At 42.8% G+C, this 16,364-nt stretch overlaps 1 protein-coding gene across 1 annotated transcript in view; it reads right to left on the reverse strand.

Annotated features, from left to right (window-relative positions):
* Window positions 1-842: 842 nt before the first annotated feature.
* RPS6KA1 (ribosomal protein S6 kinase A1) overlaps window positions 843-16,364 on the reverse strand; it is a 39,198-nt gene continuing 23,676 nt past the window's right edge. Inside the window, exons 12-21 of the mRNA XM_029284637.1 lie at window positions 15,942-16,044; window positions 14,911-15,038; window positions 13,941-14,066; window positions 12,447-12,536; window positions 10,532-10,690; window positions 9,118-9,279; window positions 7,533-7,609; window positions 5,566-5,683; window positions 3,517-3,654; window positions 843-1,801 (exon numbers count right to left, since the gene is read on the reverse strand). Coding sequence (XP_029140470.1) covers window positions 1,679-1,801; window positions 3,517-3,654; window positions 5,566-5,683; window positions 7,533-7,609; window positions 9,118-9,279; window positions 10,532-10,690; window positions 12,447-12,536; window positions 13,941-14,066; window positions 14,911-15,038; window positions 15,942-16,044 — 1,224 coding nt within the window. The 3' untranslated portion in view covers window positions 843-1,678. The remainder of the gene's footprint in view (window positions 1,802-3,516; window positions 3,655-5,565; window positions 5,684-7,532; window positions 7,610-9,117; window positions 9,280-10,531; window positions 10,691-12,446; window positions 12,537-13,940; window positions 14,067-14,910; window positions 15,039-15,941; window positions 16,045-16,364) is intronic.

Consider the following 16,364-nt stretch of genomic DNA (forward strand, 5'->3'; position numbering starts at 1 on the left):
CTCCTACCAAATAAAAACCAGTATCTTTATTTGAATATCCCATCAGGGGAAAAAAGGCACATCATTAGTAAATCTAATTGGGCAGATCTTGTTCATCACATCTGTGCTCTTCTATTATCATATAAAACAGGGGTCTTCCAACTTGGCCCTTTTATGATGTGTGGACTTCAACTCCCAGAATTCTTCAGCTAGCGTGCCTGGCTGAGGAATTCTGGGAGCTGAAGTCCACAAGTCATAAAAGGACCAAGTTGGAAGACCTCTGATATAAAACAAGGGATGGGGTTTGCTTACATTAAAGATTGACACAAATGAGAAAGCAAACTTAGCCTTAAATTCAGGCATCATTGTTCCAGCCAGAGTGGAAAAAACATTGGCTAGAAAGTTTTAACAAAAGCAGGTTCCTTTCTCTCCCCCATGTATGGGCAAATTAGACAGCCAGACAATTAAACAAACCATACTTCTTTATCTTTTCTAGTTCAGGCCATATCGGGGAAAAAATCTTTGGGGACATGCTTCATTTTCTATTGAAATGTCGTTAAGGAGTGTGATTTACACATGATACGCAGGGACCATAAATGGAGATCATAAGAATATGGCCATGTACATAGAATGTTCATCACATCTGTGACGTGATGTATTCTGTACATAGAATATAAAATATTATATTAATATAAGGAGCCCAATAGCACAGATAACCATCCAGACAGGGAAATGCAAGGTTAGTCAGTGAAGTAACTTCAAGCTGCATGATATGATTTATTTCAAAATTCAGACAGAAACCCTGAGTTACCAGCTACACAATCAGTTAAATTAAAAAAAAAAAAAGGAAAAGAGCAACAAAGACTTTTTTTGGTTGGACTTAGCATCATGGAGGTGCTGGATTGTGCTGTTTGGCAGAGTTTAAACAAACAAATAAACAAACAAACAAACAGAAACCCTCTCCCCTTTCTCCATCTAGAAAATCTGGACATCTTCACCACTGAAAAAGCATTTTCTTTCATTACACGTTTAAAAGCTAGATACAGTCTGGCATAGATTTCAAGAGTCCACAGGATTTGGGGATTTAGAAAAAGTATATAATTCCAACCCGTCGGATGGCGTCGTCTTCAATCACGTGATGTTGAAAAGAGAAAGAGGGAAGAAATGAGCCAGAGTTGTTCAAAACCATCTTGAGTAGCAGCCACCTGGCTTGGAGAGGAAGTTCAGCTTGTGCACAAGAGAACTCACAAATCATGTAAAAAGTGTGTGTGTCTATACAGAGAGGGGCCTTTTAAAAACAAACAAAATGAAAACATCTCCACTGGAGTGATCTTGATGAGAGAAGCGGTGAGAGCACGCTTTCAGCTGTTACCAGGTTTGAGTTGCTGAGATACCAATTTGTCTAAGGCATTGCCATTTGCAGGTAGAGGTGTTTTGCAGGAAGGTTACTGCATGTTCATCTTCTTGCCTATATCTACATAGATTCCTTTTTAAATAGACTCTCTGTTCGTTTAAGAACAACACATCACAACAACAAAAAAGACATCCATGAGGAGAACAAGAGCTAATCTTTCTGAAGGCACTTGGCCCTGATGGACTTCTTGGTGGAGTGACACTTTCCTGTGCCGCTGGAAATACCAGGGGGGTTTGTGCAGAGTCAATGACTTGGGGTGCTGGAGAATTACCCTGCATTCCCATATCACAGACTGGTAGATGGGAGCTTCTTAACCCGCCTCTGGGCCAAGAAAGAGGCTTCAATAGGCTTCAGTTGGGGACTTGGCTTTGAGTTGTTCAGTGCAGAGTATGTGGCAGCCATGGCACCCTGGAAGAGAGACGAGCCACAGGGGTTTGCTTAAGAGACAGACATGTACAAGATGCATGGGCACCAGAGTTGACATCACGACAAAAAAAAAATGATTATTTGCTGATCACTTAAGCCCCCAAAGCACTAAACCATTCACTATCTCATCTAGCCATGCTGTTTGGAGACACAGCATTTTCATTCCAACCTAGAACTAAGGCGAAATTTCCTGACAGCTAGAACAATTAATCAGTGGAATGATTTGCCTCCAGAAGTTGTGGGTGCTCCAACACCGGAAGTCTCTAAGAAGAGATTGGACAGCCATTTGTCTGAAATGGTGTAGGGTTTCCTGCTTGAGCAGGGGGTTGGACTAAAAGAACTCCAAGGTCCAATTCTGTTATTCATTCATTTACATATTGTCAGGAATCAAACCTTTTCCTACTGATATCTGGAGGCATCAATTGGGGAAGGTGGCTTCAACATGTCACTCCGAAGTGTGCTCTCTCAAGGTCCCACCTCAACAAGCAATGGTGATAGGGACGATTGATAGACAATTTGCTAGTTCTGAGGCTCTTATTAATCTCAAAGGTTATCATCTGTTTCACTATCCATGGAAAGATGAACCATTTTATTAGTGCTAAGCCTCAACTAAAAAAGAGCAATTTAATCCTGCTTAAGGGAACAAATCAAGATCTTGAAAGAAAGCAATGATCACTTAAGGGAACAAATCAAGATCTTGAAAGAAAGCAATGATCACTTATGCACTAGTTTCTTCAAGCAAATATTGGTAAAAACAAGAATGGAGCCAGAATGTTTGCAGATGTCCATGGAGTAATGAAGTCCACTTCTCTGGGAGTCACAACTAAATTGCAGTTTCCCCACTGAATGTATCTGGGGTAGGAGAATCATTTATTGTGTGAAACGGCCTGACTTATTCTTAAAGAAATATAATGGCTAGAGTTCCTCAAAGGGGTGCAGCTTTTTTTAATGCTTTCAAGTCAATATTAACTCTAGCAAGTGCCTGGACAAGTCATTGTAATTTTCTTGATAAGATTTTTATAAGTGGTTTGCCATTGCCTCCTTCCTAGGGCCGAGTGTGTTTGACTGTCCAAGGTTACCCAGCTGGCTTTGTACCTAAGGCAGGACTAGCCTGATAACTTTAACCAGTAGACCAAATTGACTCTCTCTGCCTTCCATTTACAGACTAGAATTCCTTCTCTCTCTCTTTCCTGCTAGAAAAAGCAGATTTTGCCAATTGGGAAACATTTCCCAAAAGCTGTATCTGGGAGTTTTAATCTAAATAATCTGAAGCATCTTAGATATATTACAGAATATCTGAAGAATGATTTCCTAAGGGTTTCCATCAGGTACATGCACATACATAAGACAGGGAGGGAGAGAGAGATTTGCTACTATTTTGATGAGTTTACTCTAGTATTTTAATTATTTTTTAAAATACTATCAAGTAGGGTGTAGGAACACAAAAGTGCCAACTTTAAAGGACTTCTTCAGCCAGACTAGTATTGTCTACTTTGGCAGCAGGTCTCTTGTTTTTTTTCCTTCTTTTCAAACATGACATGCCACAAATGGGTCATGGGTTTCCCGCATGTAATCTGAGTTGTGCCAACCTCTCTCTCCCAAATTGTTTCTCCGTTTCCTCACTGGCCCAAGGATACTGAGAGAAAACTAGGGTCGTATGACAGAATATGGCAGGAAGCATGCAAATCTCTTCGTACCTTTACAAGCTGTACATCCTGGTGACTTAATTGGCTCTGAGGCAACTTGTCCTTCTGCGTTATCCACGGGTGTTGGAGTACCTGTTTGGCAGTCAAACGCTGATGCGGATCAACATGGAGCATCTTGGATACTAAATCCTGCAGTAAGTATTCAGAAAATATAGCTGCTGAATATCTTTCTTCCCCTTGGCAGCTTCTTGGCTACACTGAAGAAGACAGTGCTATTTCTTAGTTAATTTGGAAGTTTTTTCCAGATTTGTCATATCGGGGAACAATAATGCCTAGTCAGCCAAGAGTAGTAAATTCATTCCTTCCTTCCTTCCTTCCTTCCTTCCTTCCTTCCTTCCTTCCTTTCCTTCCTTCCTTCCTTCCTTCCTTCCTTCCTTTCCTTCCTTCCTTCCTTCCTTCCTTCACTACATTTGGATATCATGTCTGAATCTAATCTATGGCTTGTTCTTCTTTACAGTGCAGTCATAAGCTAGGGTTTGTTCTCTAAATAAACCATCATATGGAATCTCTAATTTGTTTAGGTACTCGTTCTAACAAGAAACGCCAAGGAAGCACAACCCCATGGCAGGCATTGACATCCTTTTCATTCACACAACAAGGTGCAAACGGCTTAAGGAATCCATAGTTTTCTTCATTAATCATTCCTCTTATTTCTTTCCTTGTCACTTTTTTATTGCCTGGTCAACTAACTCCAAAAATTAAATCAAAGGAGTTAGTTTTAGACCCAATGAATTCCAGGGCTATTGCAGCCTGAATTAATTCCTGGCCAGCTCAGAGTTAATGGACTGTTGAGTCTCCCTGCTTCTGAAACAAAGAAGACCTGCAAAAATGGGGCTTTACTATATACCCTTTTTTAAAATTTTGCATCTCCCACCTTCACCACAAGGGGATGGAAAGAGGACAAAAAGGAGAATAAATAAAGCCTCCCTCCCACAAATCTGACCATAATGATGCTCGCCCCAGTTGGACCATGATGATAATTTTGCTTTTCTTTCTTCATTTGCCAAAAAAGGAGAGAAAATCCACCCAGACAAACTTTGGAGCTGCTACTGGGCCTTTAAAAAGAATTCCTCCAGAAATGACCAGCTCATTTGCCATCCTGCCCTGGCAATCAGGGAGCTGAATTAATTGCTCTAGTACAGGGGTAGGCAACCTTGGCTCTTTTATGACCCGTGGACTTCAACTCCCAGAATTCCTGAGCCAGCCATGCTGAGGGGAAAGGGAGAGGTTTCCAAGCTGAGCCATGCTGGCTCAGGAATTCTGGGAGTTGAAGTCCACGAGTCATAAAAGAGCCAAGGTTGCCTACCCCTGCTCTAGTAGGAGGAACAACTTTAGCCCATCATGTTATCTAAAAGGAGCCAATATCTCTGGTTTTCTATCTCAAAAAGAAAGTGAGTGTCTGGATGAGTTTGGGGGTAAACAACAGAGCTATATAAAATTATATATGGTGGGTAAAAAGCAGGTTGGAAGATTTAAAAAAAAACACCTTTTCTCTCTCTCAAAATTAGACTCATTCAATCAAACTGAATTGTGAGAGAATTGAGACAGATAAATAACTTGCTCTGTTATGGCAGAGCATAATTTAACCTGTGGGATTGGTTACCACAAGAAGGAGTAAAGGCTGTTTAATCGGGCAGTTTTAGCATTCCTGAATGACGAGGTTATGAAAAACTCATAACCATAATAACCCCAGACTCAAAACTCAAAACTTTTAACCATATCGGAATGGTTAAAAATTACTCTCCAGAATCAATGTTCCTCATGAGGGTGTGGCGGCTCTCCTAGAAGCATCTGGCCAGCCACTGAACAAAAGAAAAGTAGACTATATAAGCCGTAACTTCAAGCCAGAGGACTCTTGTGGACTTCTGACTGAAGGTTGAAGCTGCTTTGCTACTGCCTGAGTTTAAGAAGCTAAACCAGGGGTCTTCAAACCTGGCCCTTTTATGACTTGTGGACTTCAGCCTGGCTGAGGAATTCTGGGAGTTGAAGTCCACAAGTCATAAAAGGGCCAAGTTTGAAGGCCCCTGAGCTAAACCTTACTTTGGCTGCATCGGAAACGGTGTTCCAATTTCCTCCTTTGAGGGAAAACTTTCCTCCGCCTATCCGAACAAGGATGTCTTCAGGGGTATCACTGGGCCCATTTGCAAATGGAGTATACCTGCAAAAGGCAGAAGGGGTCAGGGAGAATGACAACAACCGCATATTTAATACATGCAATACCAGAATGTCAGATGAAAGAGAACATCTACAGCAGAGGTCCCCAACCTTTTGGGCACCAGGGACCGGTTCCGTGGAGAGAGGTTTTTTCGTGGACCCGAGGGTGCGTGGTTTTGTGTGCTGCCTGCATCCCACGGATGGGGCTTTGCTTGTTTGTGCGACCTGGTCGCTAGCATGCCATGGCCTGGTACCGGTCCACAGCCTGGGGGTTGGGGACCCCTGATCTAAAGCATGGAGTGAGAGTAGACATGGATAGAGAAGACAGGAGGACTGTCAAGGAGAGAGATTCCCCACTACCATCTCAACAGCATCCAATTCCCAGAAAACTCATTCAACTGCTGGTAGAGATTTAAGTACAGATTATTTTCACTACAAGGTTTGGTTATTTTTTAAAAACACAAGAGATCTACACACATGCTCAGCAGAAGCTGGGATTCTCAGGAGACAAACAGAGACAGACTCTGAACTGAGAGATTTCATAATTCATTATAATTATGAGCATGTAATAAGTCACAGTGCCCTATTATGGAGCTGAATCATACGGTCTAGTCTGTTAATGATTGGTTGGGAATGGAAGATTTGCTGTGGGGCAAAGAATTGGCTGGTCTGACCTTCAGGTTTGTTACAGTTCTCCAGTTTAACAGTGACGGCTAATAAATGCCTATAGCAGCTTGGAAATGTACAAGCGTTGCCTAATTCTTAAGCAATATTATAATGAGCCTGGCTGGATTTTATTGATAGCCAACTTATGGAGAATCTTGCCCAAAGAGGAGAGAGGGGCTTCAAATGCTTACCCTAAACAAAACAAAAAACATTTCTTAATTGGAATGGGGTGAGATTCAGACCAAAACTCCAAGTGAATCAGTTTTTTACTCATTGATGGGAGAGAAAGGCTTAACATGTTGCATGAGCTCATTTCTGTATAAGTTAGTCTCTGCAAAATGTTAAGCCAAGCCTTCCAAATATCACTGTGTCTTTTGTGACTCTAACTATTGTGCTACATAGGACATGACTGCTACCTACAGGTGATGTGAACCCAGCAATTCTAACATACTCAACAAAACAAACTTAAAGAAACCATGGCTTAAAAATAGCGCAGTTGTCAGTAGCAGGGCAGAGTACAAAATACAGAATACCAGGAGACCCCCAACCTTTCTAGACAAATTACTATCCAATCTCTTCTTAGAAACCTCTGGTTATGGAGCACCTATAGCTTCTGGAGACAAGCCGTTCCACTGATTAATCATTCTCACTGTCAGGAAATTCCTGCTTAGTTCTAGGTTGAATCTCTCTTTGATATATTTCCAACCATTACTTCTTGTCTTGCCCTCAGGTGCTTTGGAGAATAAGTTGTGGTTCCCCTCTTCTTTGTGACAGCCTCTCAAACATTGGAAGACTGCTATGTCACCAATTAAGAATACAGCCGAAGAGGAGACAGATTCTAACCCCATGCTCAAACAGAAGATTCACTAAGCAATCTCAAGCTCTTACTTGTGTTTATATGCTCTCTGCTAAGCATGTGTTGCTGGGTTCACATTGTGCATTAGACCATGACTCATAGGTTCACATACAAGATTAAACCAAAACTAAGCCATATGATGGTTTAACTCAATCGAATTGTCTCACCTTATCCTGTCTCACAGAATTACTGTGAGATAAAAAGAAGAGGTAGAGGACCACCTGTCTCTCCAGCATTCTTTGGAAGGGGAGTGGGTGGAATGAAAATTTAATAATTTTGTTTAATAAACAAAATCCTTGTTCTCCCAGCAAACACAATGCATCCATCTTACCCTGCTAGCATTGTGTAGAGAAGGATTCCTAAGCTCCAAATGTCACAGGCCTCATCGTAGCCTTGGCGTTTCAAAACCTAAATTAAGAACAAGAATGGATATATAATTATCAACTGTAGGAAGAATAGGAAAAAAAACATTAACAAAAAGTGAAAGCAATGAAGCTGATGGTACTCCTTGCTAATTTTCTTGGTTTTGAAAAAAAAGAAAGAAAGAAAAGAGGCATGGGTGACACCTCCAGCAATATAAAAATCTGCAGAAAAACCACGAGGTATAGAAAGCAGCTCAGTTTTGAATTTCTCTTCTCTCTTATCACTCCCGCACATCCTATTAAGGAGATGATCAGTACTTGTTGGTCTTCTTTACCTTTCCTTATCCTCTTTCCATTTCCTGTTTGTGTCATTTCAGAAAAAGTCAGTCAACTCCACTAATTTCCAGCCATTGGCTGTGCTATTAACCAAGGGTGCTTTAAATACTGTGTAGTTACAAAAAAGCAATTGGTCTAATTAGCCATCTTATCTAGGAATAATTTCTAAGCAGGGAGGACAACATTCTCCCTACACAAACTTCCCCACGGTGGATCTTCTAGTTCAGGCCTTGAACCAGGCCGCGGAAGTGGCGGGCAAGCGCGTGCATGCTCCATTTGTGCAAGCATGCGTGCACGCCGCTCATACAAATGGAGCTGTGCACACGCGCTTTCCCGCCGCTCGCACGGAACCATCCCCTCTCCCCCACCCCACCAGGCCGCAAAGCTGGAAAGGTTGGGGAACTCTGTTCCAGATGAATTCAGCTTGCAAGACCAAAGATTCCTAGGTTGTTTATTCCTAGGATAAAATGGCAGATGTTCCAGTCCATACATAAAAGGTCCTCCTTGCAACTGCAGAACGTCCCATTCCTGTCTCCTAACATTACACTTCCCCTTTCAACATTCTTCTAACAACTTTTCTTGGGAGGTATGGATGACATCCCCTCAGTACAGAATGATCATCATGTTGGAATCCTCTGAAACAATCTGGAGGGAGTCTGCTTGATGGGAGGCCAAGACCATTTCAAAAGGGTCCCCCAGGCCTATCAGATAAAATACAGGTAGCATTTGGAATTCCAGGTATATTCTGGCTTTCTTACTTAGAGGACTCTGTGAAAGTGCAAGAAAGGAAGCCATGAGAATTTGAGATAGTTACTAAAATTCACATGCAGTTAGGAACAATCACAAGAGAAAAGATCCAATTTTTATGTTGGTCTGTGTCCCCAAGCCAAACATGCTAATATGATGATCTGGGGGAAATCTGCGGGAGGAACCTAACTCAGGAACTTCAGAAGATTCAGCTAAGGGCAATAGTAGACTTTCTTTCCAGTTCGGGGGACAGATGCCAAAGTGTCCAAACAACCTTTACACTTGATTCCATCGTAGCAGATTCTCCTACAACTATTTGCAGACACAAAACTACCAAACAGGTCTTTCATTCAGCCCAGATGGGTGGAGAAAGTGATTGCAGAGACTTTCCTGAAATGGATGAAATTAGTAGAACAAGTATGTTTTACTTGGAATTTAACCCCAACAAACTCGGGATCATGAGCTGCTTACCTCTGGAGCAACGAAGTTGGCAGTATAGCAAGGGGTCATGAGGAGCCCATTGTCTGCCCTCAGTTGCTTGGCAAACCCAAAGTCACAAATGCGAATACATTCAGGGTCGCTGGACTCATCTACGTAGAGGATGTTGCTAGGTTTCAAGTCTCTATGGACCACCTGCAAAGCAAAAGTGGACATTGCAGGTCATCAGTTTGTGACGGCTTCCTTTCAATTTACAGATATGTGCTCCAGTTCCAGATGTTAAACTTCATTCTGATCCTACAACTGCAGTGCATTTTTCCCCTGCTTTTGGGTTACAGAGCCCCTAATAAGGATGACAAAAACATAAGCAGAAAAAGCAGAAAAAAGGGTGTAATAAAACAGAAGCCACAATACATTGATAGAAAAGGATTGCTAAAATAATGTTGCAATGGAGACTAAAATCAACCTGAGGCTGAACCTACAGATTTTCACCACAAGGACGTTCTAGAGCAGTGGTGGCGAACCTATGGCACACGTGCCAGAGGCGGCACTCAGAGCCCTCTCTGTGGGCACATGTGGCATTGCCCCAGCCCCTTCTCCTGTGGCCCTTCCTCACCAGCAGCCCCCCCCACAGGAGAGTCGCCCCCAGCCATGGCCCGCGTGGAGCAGCGCAGCCAAGGACATGGCACCCGGGCAGCAGGGACAAGACTCCGCCCTCGTGCACTGTCACGCGCAGATGATGCTGTGGGGTGCGGACAGAGGGTGTTGCTAACATGGCACTGCAGGGCCGCCTGGGTGATCTGCTGTGGCGGGCCGTAGAGGCAGTAGGTGGCCCTGCGGCCAGGCAGGGGGCAGGAGCGGGGCAGGGGGTGGGCCGGTTTTGGGGCACTCAGTGTCTAGAAGGTTTGCCATCACTTTTCTAGAGATTTGGTACCACCGGAGGAAAAAATAATCCCTGGGTCTGGTTTGTAGGTGTCAAATCTCATGTGACAATTGAACTTATAGCCAAGACAAAGCAGAAGCCATTGCTTTGCTTTAAGGCAGGCATATGTGACCTCCTTCAAATTCAATGCAGCACCACCAATCAGGTACTAACATCTGTAAAATACTTGATGTCGGTCTCTCCTGATGAATCTCCTCTGACATTTACCTTGTACTTCTTCCATACCCTGATGATACTTTTCTTCGTCCTGATTTTTTTTTTAAAAAAAAAAATATGAACCCAACTCTAGTGGATTTACCCCGGCTTTTCCTACTTTTGGCATTTGTTTTTGCTTCAACACAGGTGATATTTATTTGAGGAACGAATTAAAACCTGCAATGCACATACACGTTTGACATGCATAAAAAAACAAACGACCATTCTGATGTTGCAGGCATACACCCTGGCACAAAGGCAGGGAGGCCCAGGGAAGCAGGAGGGTTCTTGCCAGCATCTCCTACTCACCCCTTGGGAGTGAAGATATTCCACGGTCTTGCAGATCATGTGCAGGACGGAGCTTGCTTCTCTTTCTGAAAAACACTTCTGCTTGAGAATCCTGTCTAGCAGCTCCCCACCTCTCATTAGTTCAGTCACCAGGTAAACACGTTTGCCATCATCGTACACCTGCCAAATGGATATTTCTAAGCAGGTCTGAGAAAAACGATTTAACTTGTTTCCCCAAACCATCTACCAACTTCGTACGCTGTACATCCAACTTGAGGTCTAGAAATTGCACAGGATGCAATTCTGCACAGGGATAACGATTTCTACAATACAGAAACAGCATCTCAACAACCATGGGTATTCTGGCCCATATAGATCCATGTAACCTTGTATAGCTCTATGTAACTCTAACTAGAGAGCATGTATCAGTATGTTAGTAATAGGTCAGGGGGAGGAGTTTCAAAAGGGCATGGGGAGACTTCTTGGACACAAGCCAGTTTGGAATGTCTTTGTTTGAGAGAAGCATGGCCCATCAGATGTCACCCGATGAGCCTGTACTACTATAAAGATGGTATGAAGGGAGAGCTTCATCTTTTTACCGATAGAAATGAACAGGAGATGTAATATCAGAGGCATTTGTCATAAAGGCAAGTAACCTATCTGATTAAAATATATTTCTTGTTATGAAATCATTTCTTGGAGTGTCTATCTGATTTGATTTATGGCAATGGGATTGTCGAAGAGGCTTGTCTCTCTCTCTCTAGCAATATTATGCTGAATCATAATTGACAGGCATGCCAGCAGAAATATGATGGACTACAGCTTTTTAGGGCACCGAATGCATAGGGTCAACTCTTTCACTGTAACCCCTGCTTGTTTTTTTGTTCTACTTCAACAAACACCCCCTGTAAAATGGACAGTCTGCTCTGAGCACGAGGAAGGAAGTCAGAACTGCCTCTGAATACGGCTTCAAAATGTCTGTGCCTTTTACGAATCTTGCAAGGCCATAACCGTGAGCAGATCCACTTTGGCAGTGAAAAAGAGAGCAAAGGGCTCTTTATCTGCAGGGTTGACTTTTCACCAAAGAGCTACAGGTAATTCACCTAACAATCGTACTTGAGATTGGAATCTCAGTCACTGAGCGAAGCAGTCATTAAGTGAAACATCATGTGATTGCTCAAATGACTGCAATCTTAGCACTCCTGGTTGTTCATTTAACAATCTCATGGGTCATTAAGCAGATGGAGTCCCAGGTAAGTAGCACGGGGTGCCTCAAGGGGCAGGGGGTGCCTGGAATGCCCAGGGCAGGCCGTGCACCAGTGTTTCCTCCATTCAGGAACTGAAAATCCTCCCTGCTGAAATCCAAGCAGGATTTTCAGACCCGGAGTGGAGAGAAACGTATATACGGCCTATGCCAGGCCTCCCCCACCCCAAGGCACCCCACTCTCCTTACCTTACTTCGCTGCCTCTCTGCTCTGCAACTGTAAATCCTCTGTGACTGAAAATCCTGACTGGAATTTGGGACAGATTTTTTTCAGCCAACCCCCAGAAGAGGGAGTCCTCGTGGCAGGCAACTTTCCCTGCCAGCTTCTCTACACTGATTTTCCGGGGAAGCCCGTAGGGAAGATGCAAAAGGTGATCCCATGATCACAGGGCACTTGGTAACTCGCCATAAGTGCAAACCAGTTGCCAAGCACCCAGATCGCAATCGTGTAACCGCAGGGGCACTGCAAGGGCCATAACTTCAGGCATGGGGTATAAGTGCTTTATTCAGCACTGTTGTAATTTTGAACAATTGCTGAATGAACAGTTGTTAAGTGAGGACTACCTGCACAAATATTCTGATCTACTGTCCTGCCCGAGTCATGAATGAACAACTGCTCTTCCCTTCATAAGCATTGTCTGTTGATAAGCTCTACTCCGCTATGACACTCACGTCCTTCAGTGTGATGATGTTTGGATGCTGTCCGTACCGTAGGAGTATCTCAATTTCCTCGGAGGGATCTCGCTTACTCTTGTCAATAATCTGCAAGAAGTATATGCCGTTTTACTACTACTCACTACTACTTTTGGGGGGGGTTGGATTATGTTTAAAAGTTGAAAACATGACATACGTAGTTAATTGCAATCTCTCCAATAATCCTGCAAGGTTTTATTACTTAATTGTTCACTGTACCTCTCACCAATTCCAATAGTCTTGAGGCACGTACAAAGCAATTAAAACATGCTGTAAAATATATATTAAACCAATATAAAAAGGCTTAATTTATAAAATTAAGCAGCAGAAATCATCAGCATCAATATAAAAGTCACCATCCATTAAAAATAGCAATAAATACAGAATAAAAGAATAAAGTTTTAAAATCTCTACAAAATATTTTTAATTCCTTTTCTAATATAGGAAAGGCAGTCTGAGGTGTGATGCAAAAGGATAAAACGGGTCTTAAACTTGGCCCTTTTATGACTTGTGGACTTCAACTCCCAGAATTCCTCAGCCAGCTTGCCTGGCTGAGGAATTCTGGGAGTTGAAGTCCACAAGTCATAAAAGGGCCAAGTTTGAAGACCTCTGGTGTAAAACATCATTTACACAACTACACACACATTATATGATCTACAATCCCACCCAAGATGTCTGTGCAGTCAGCAAATGGCAGTGAGATCAGGGACTTTTCAGCTCATTCAACTCCACGTTACATCAATTCACCCCCAAGATTGTCAAATACACTTTGAGCAACTAAACTCACACAAAGTCAAGGCTTTCTTGCGTACACATTCCCAACTTTACTCTCCTGCACTATTATCTACCAGGAAGCTCGTTTAAACTAATGGTGGGATTTTTGAAGATTTCACTGATGATGATGATGATGATGATGATGATGATGATGATGATGATGATAAAGTTAAACTGCTCTGGGACTTCAGAATTCAAATAGATAAGCACCTGCCACATAACACCCCGGACTTAACAATTGTCGATAAGAAAGACAAAAAAGTCTGGATAGTGGACATGCAGTGCCTGGAGACAGCAGAATAGACGAGAAAGAACTGGAGAAGATAACAAAATACAAAGACCTACAAATAGAAATAGAAAGACTGTGGCAAAGGCAAGCAAGGGTAGTACCAATAGTAATAGGCGTCTTGGGTGCAATCCCAAAACAACTGGAGCACCACTTGAACACCATTGGCATTGACAAATTCGCCATTAGTCAATTGCAAAAGGCGGCCTTGCTAGGAACTGCTTCCATCCTGCGACGAGATCTGTAATAACATCAAACATCTACATCTGCCTATCCTAGATCCTTGGTGAGGACTCGATGGGTGGACAGAAATGCCAAATCCAGTCTGAACATCTGGCTGACTGTGCGATGATCAACAACAACAATAATAATAATAATACGTTCTTGGGTTGGACGAAAGAGAGAGCTCTGACCTTGGCTGCATATTCTGTGCTGGTTGCCTTGTGAATACACCGTTTGCACACCGAATAAGAGCCCACACCGATGGCTTCTTTAATCAAGTAACCATCATTAAACTGGAGATTCTTCCCATGCAGTTGCTATAAGGAAAGAAAATGAGAAAAAAATCAAGTTTGCTAGACTACATACGAAGTTTCTGAAAGTCTCTCTCTGTTGCTGAAACTGAACCAGGATGGAGAAATCCAGGTGAAGTCGTGCATACAGGTAGTCCTCGATTGGCAGCCATTCATTTAGTGATGTTACAAAAGCACTGAAAAAGTGACTTATAATAGACCCCACACTTAAACAGTTGCAGCATCCTGACAGTCATGTGATCAGAATTTGGGTGCTTGGCAACGGGCAAGGTTGCAGTGTCCTGGGGGGCGGGGAATCACGTGAACACTATTTGCAACCTTTCCCGTTTTCTGCCAGCAGGCAAACTCAATGGGGGAAGTTGGATTCACTTAACAACCACTTGATTCACTTAGCAACTGCAATGATTTGCTTAACTGTGGCAAAAACGTCGTAAAATTGGGCGGGGCTCACTTCACAACTGCCTTGCTTAACAACAGAGATTCTGGTCCCAATTGTAGTTATAAGTCAAGGACTACCTGTATGCTATTTTCATATACCTAAATGTTGCAGAATGATTTCCCGGTTAAAATTCCCCTCCTCACTAATCTAAACTGGCACTGAACATCCCAGGACAAATAGCAGCTTTGGAGCAGATTAGATTCAACCGATGCGAAGAGTGTGTTGAAATTCATAGATTTCATAGAACAGATACAAAATCATTTTTGACAGATACATAAATTGGCAACAGTACCTTTATGTGTGTACACAATTTTGCTAGAAGACAACTTTGATATGGCTTTTAAATTACATATGGATTTTTGCTTGATTTGGGAACAGCCCCCCTCCAAGGATTCTCCAGTCTTTTCTTACCTGAACGACAGAATGCAAAGGCACAGGTGGTGATTTAGCTTTCTCATCCTCTATCAGTCCAGTGGCCACAAAGCTGAATCCTCGGAAGAGCTGATGGGCTCCTGCGCTAGGAGGAATTCCAGGTGAATCTAGAACAAAAATGGAAAAAAAGAACTCAACTCTCTGGAAGAGCAGCATGTCAGGAACTGACCACTGGCTATTCCTTCCCCAAACATCCATGACAGAGGTAGGACAAGAGCTGGCTGGGGAATTCTGGGAGTTGAAGTCCACACATTTTAAAGTTGCCAAGTTTGAAAAATACTGCACTAGCCAGCTCTAATATTGAGACTCAAAGCCAGGATGAGGAACCCAGTGGTGTTGGACCAACTCCCTTCCCTCTGACCACTGCTGGCTTGGGAGTGAGAGTTCCAACATCTGGAGAGCCATATGTTCTTCATGTCTGCTATTTCTTCAATTCCACTAACTATAGGAACATAAAATGCTCATCCGAGATGTATAGTAAGGAAAGAATCGTATAGAGGAGGGGTAGGCAACCTTGGCTCTTTTATGACTCGTGGACTTCAACTCCCAGAATTCCTGAGCCAGCATGGCTCAGCATAGCAACCTCCACCTTTCCCCTCAGCATGGCTGGCTGAGGAATTCTGGGAGTTGAAGTCCACGAGTCATAAAAAAGCCAAGGTTGCCTACTCCTGGTATAGAGAGTCCCCGTGCATCTTTTTATATTTATTTTGTGAGATGCCACTTTTCAGAGACAAAGTACCATTTCTCTATATCGGGAGAGCGTACAGGATCCCAAATCTTTCTGAACCTTATACTGTATATGTAACAAAAGCCATGAGAAAGGGTCAAAAAAATGTGCAAAAGAACAGGCAAGAATCTGGTTCTTGTGGGTATGAATGAAATGGCTTAAAAATGGAGGCAAGGGCTATTTCTGTGTCCCATGAACAGATGTCCAGAGGTGTTCATAAAGTGAATACAGGTACACACACAGCACCCTCTTGTCCTCAGATTATTAAAAGCCAAACACCAACCTTTGGGTGTGCGGGAGGTAAATTCTTTGTCAAAATAAAAGGTATCGTCTGGCCGGCCCACAGCAGGTTTGAATGGTGGCTTGATTTCTCGACGGAAAAGCTTCTGGAGGATGAAAAATCATACAGAAAGAAGAGGATCAGGGTCAGGGTATGGATGCACCAGGAGAGCCAAAGACAAAAAAAAATAAAATTAGCCACAGGCTGTTTTTCATGGAAATGGTGCCCAAGTATTTGAGCTGTACCAGTTTGGATATCCAGGAAGATACCAAGCTGGGTTCTAATTGTTTAACTACCTGCAAAAGTTTGGAAACCAAAGAAAATCATGCGTCCTGGGCTCCGATCTAGGGTTCCATGAAATAGCCAGCATACCCAGAGTTGCTTCTATCTTCGTTTGCTCCATAAACCAGCCAAATCTATATACAG

This window comes from Protobothrops mucrosquamatus, unplaced genomic scaffold (assembly GCF_001527695.2).
Source record: "Protobothrops mucrosquamatus isolate PMUCROS unplaced genomic scaffold, P.Mucros_1.0 scaffold781, whole genome shotgun sequence".
Lineage (NCBI taxonomy): Eukaryota > Metazoa > Chordata > Lepidosauria > Squamata > Viperidae > Protobothrops > Protobothrops mucrosquamatus.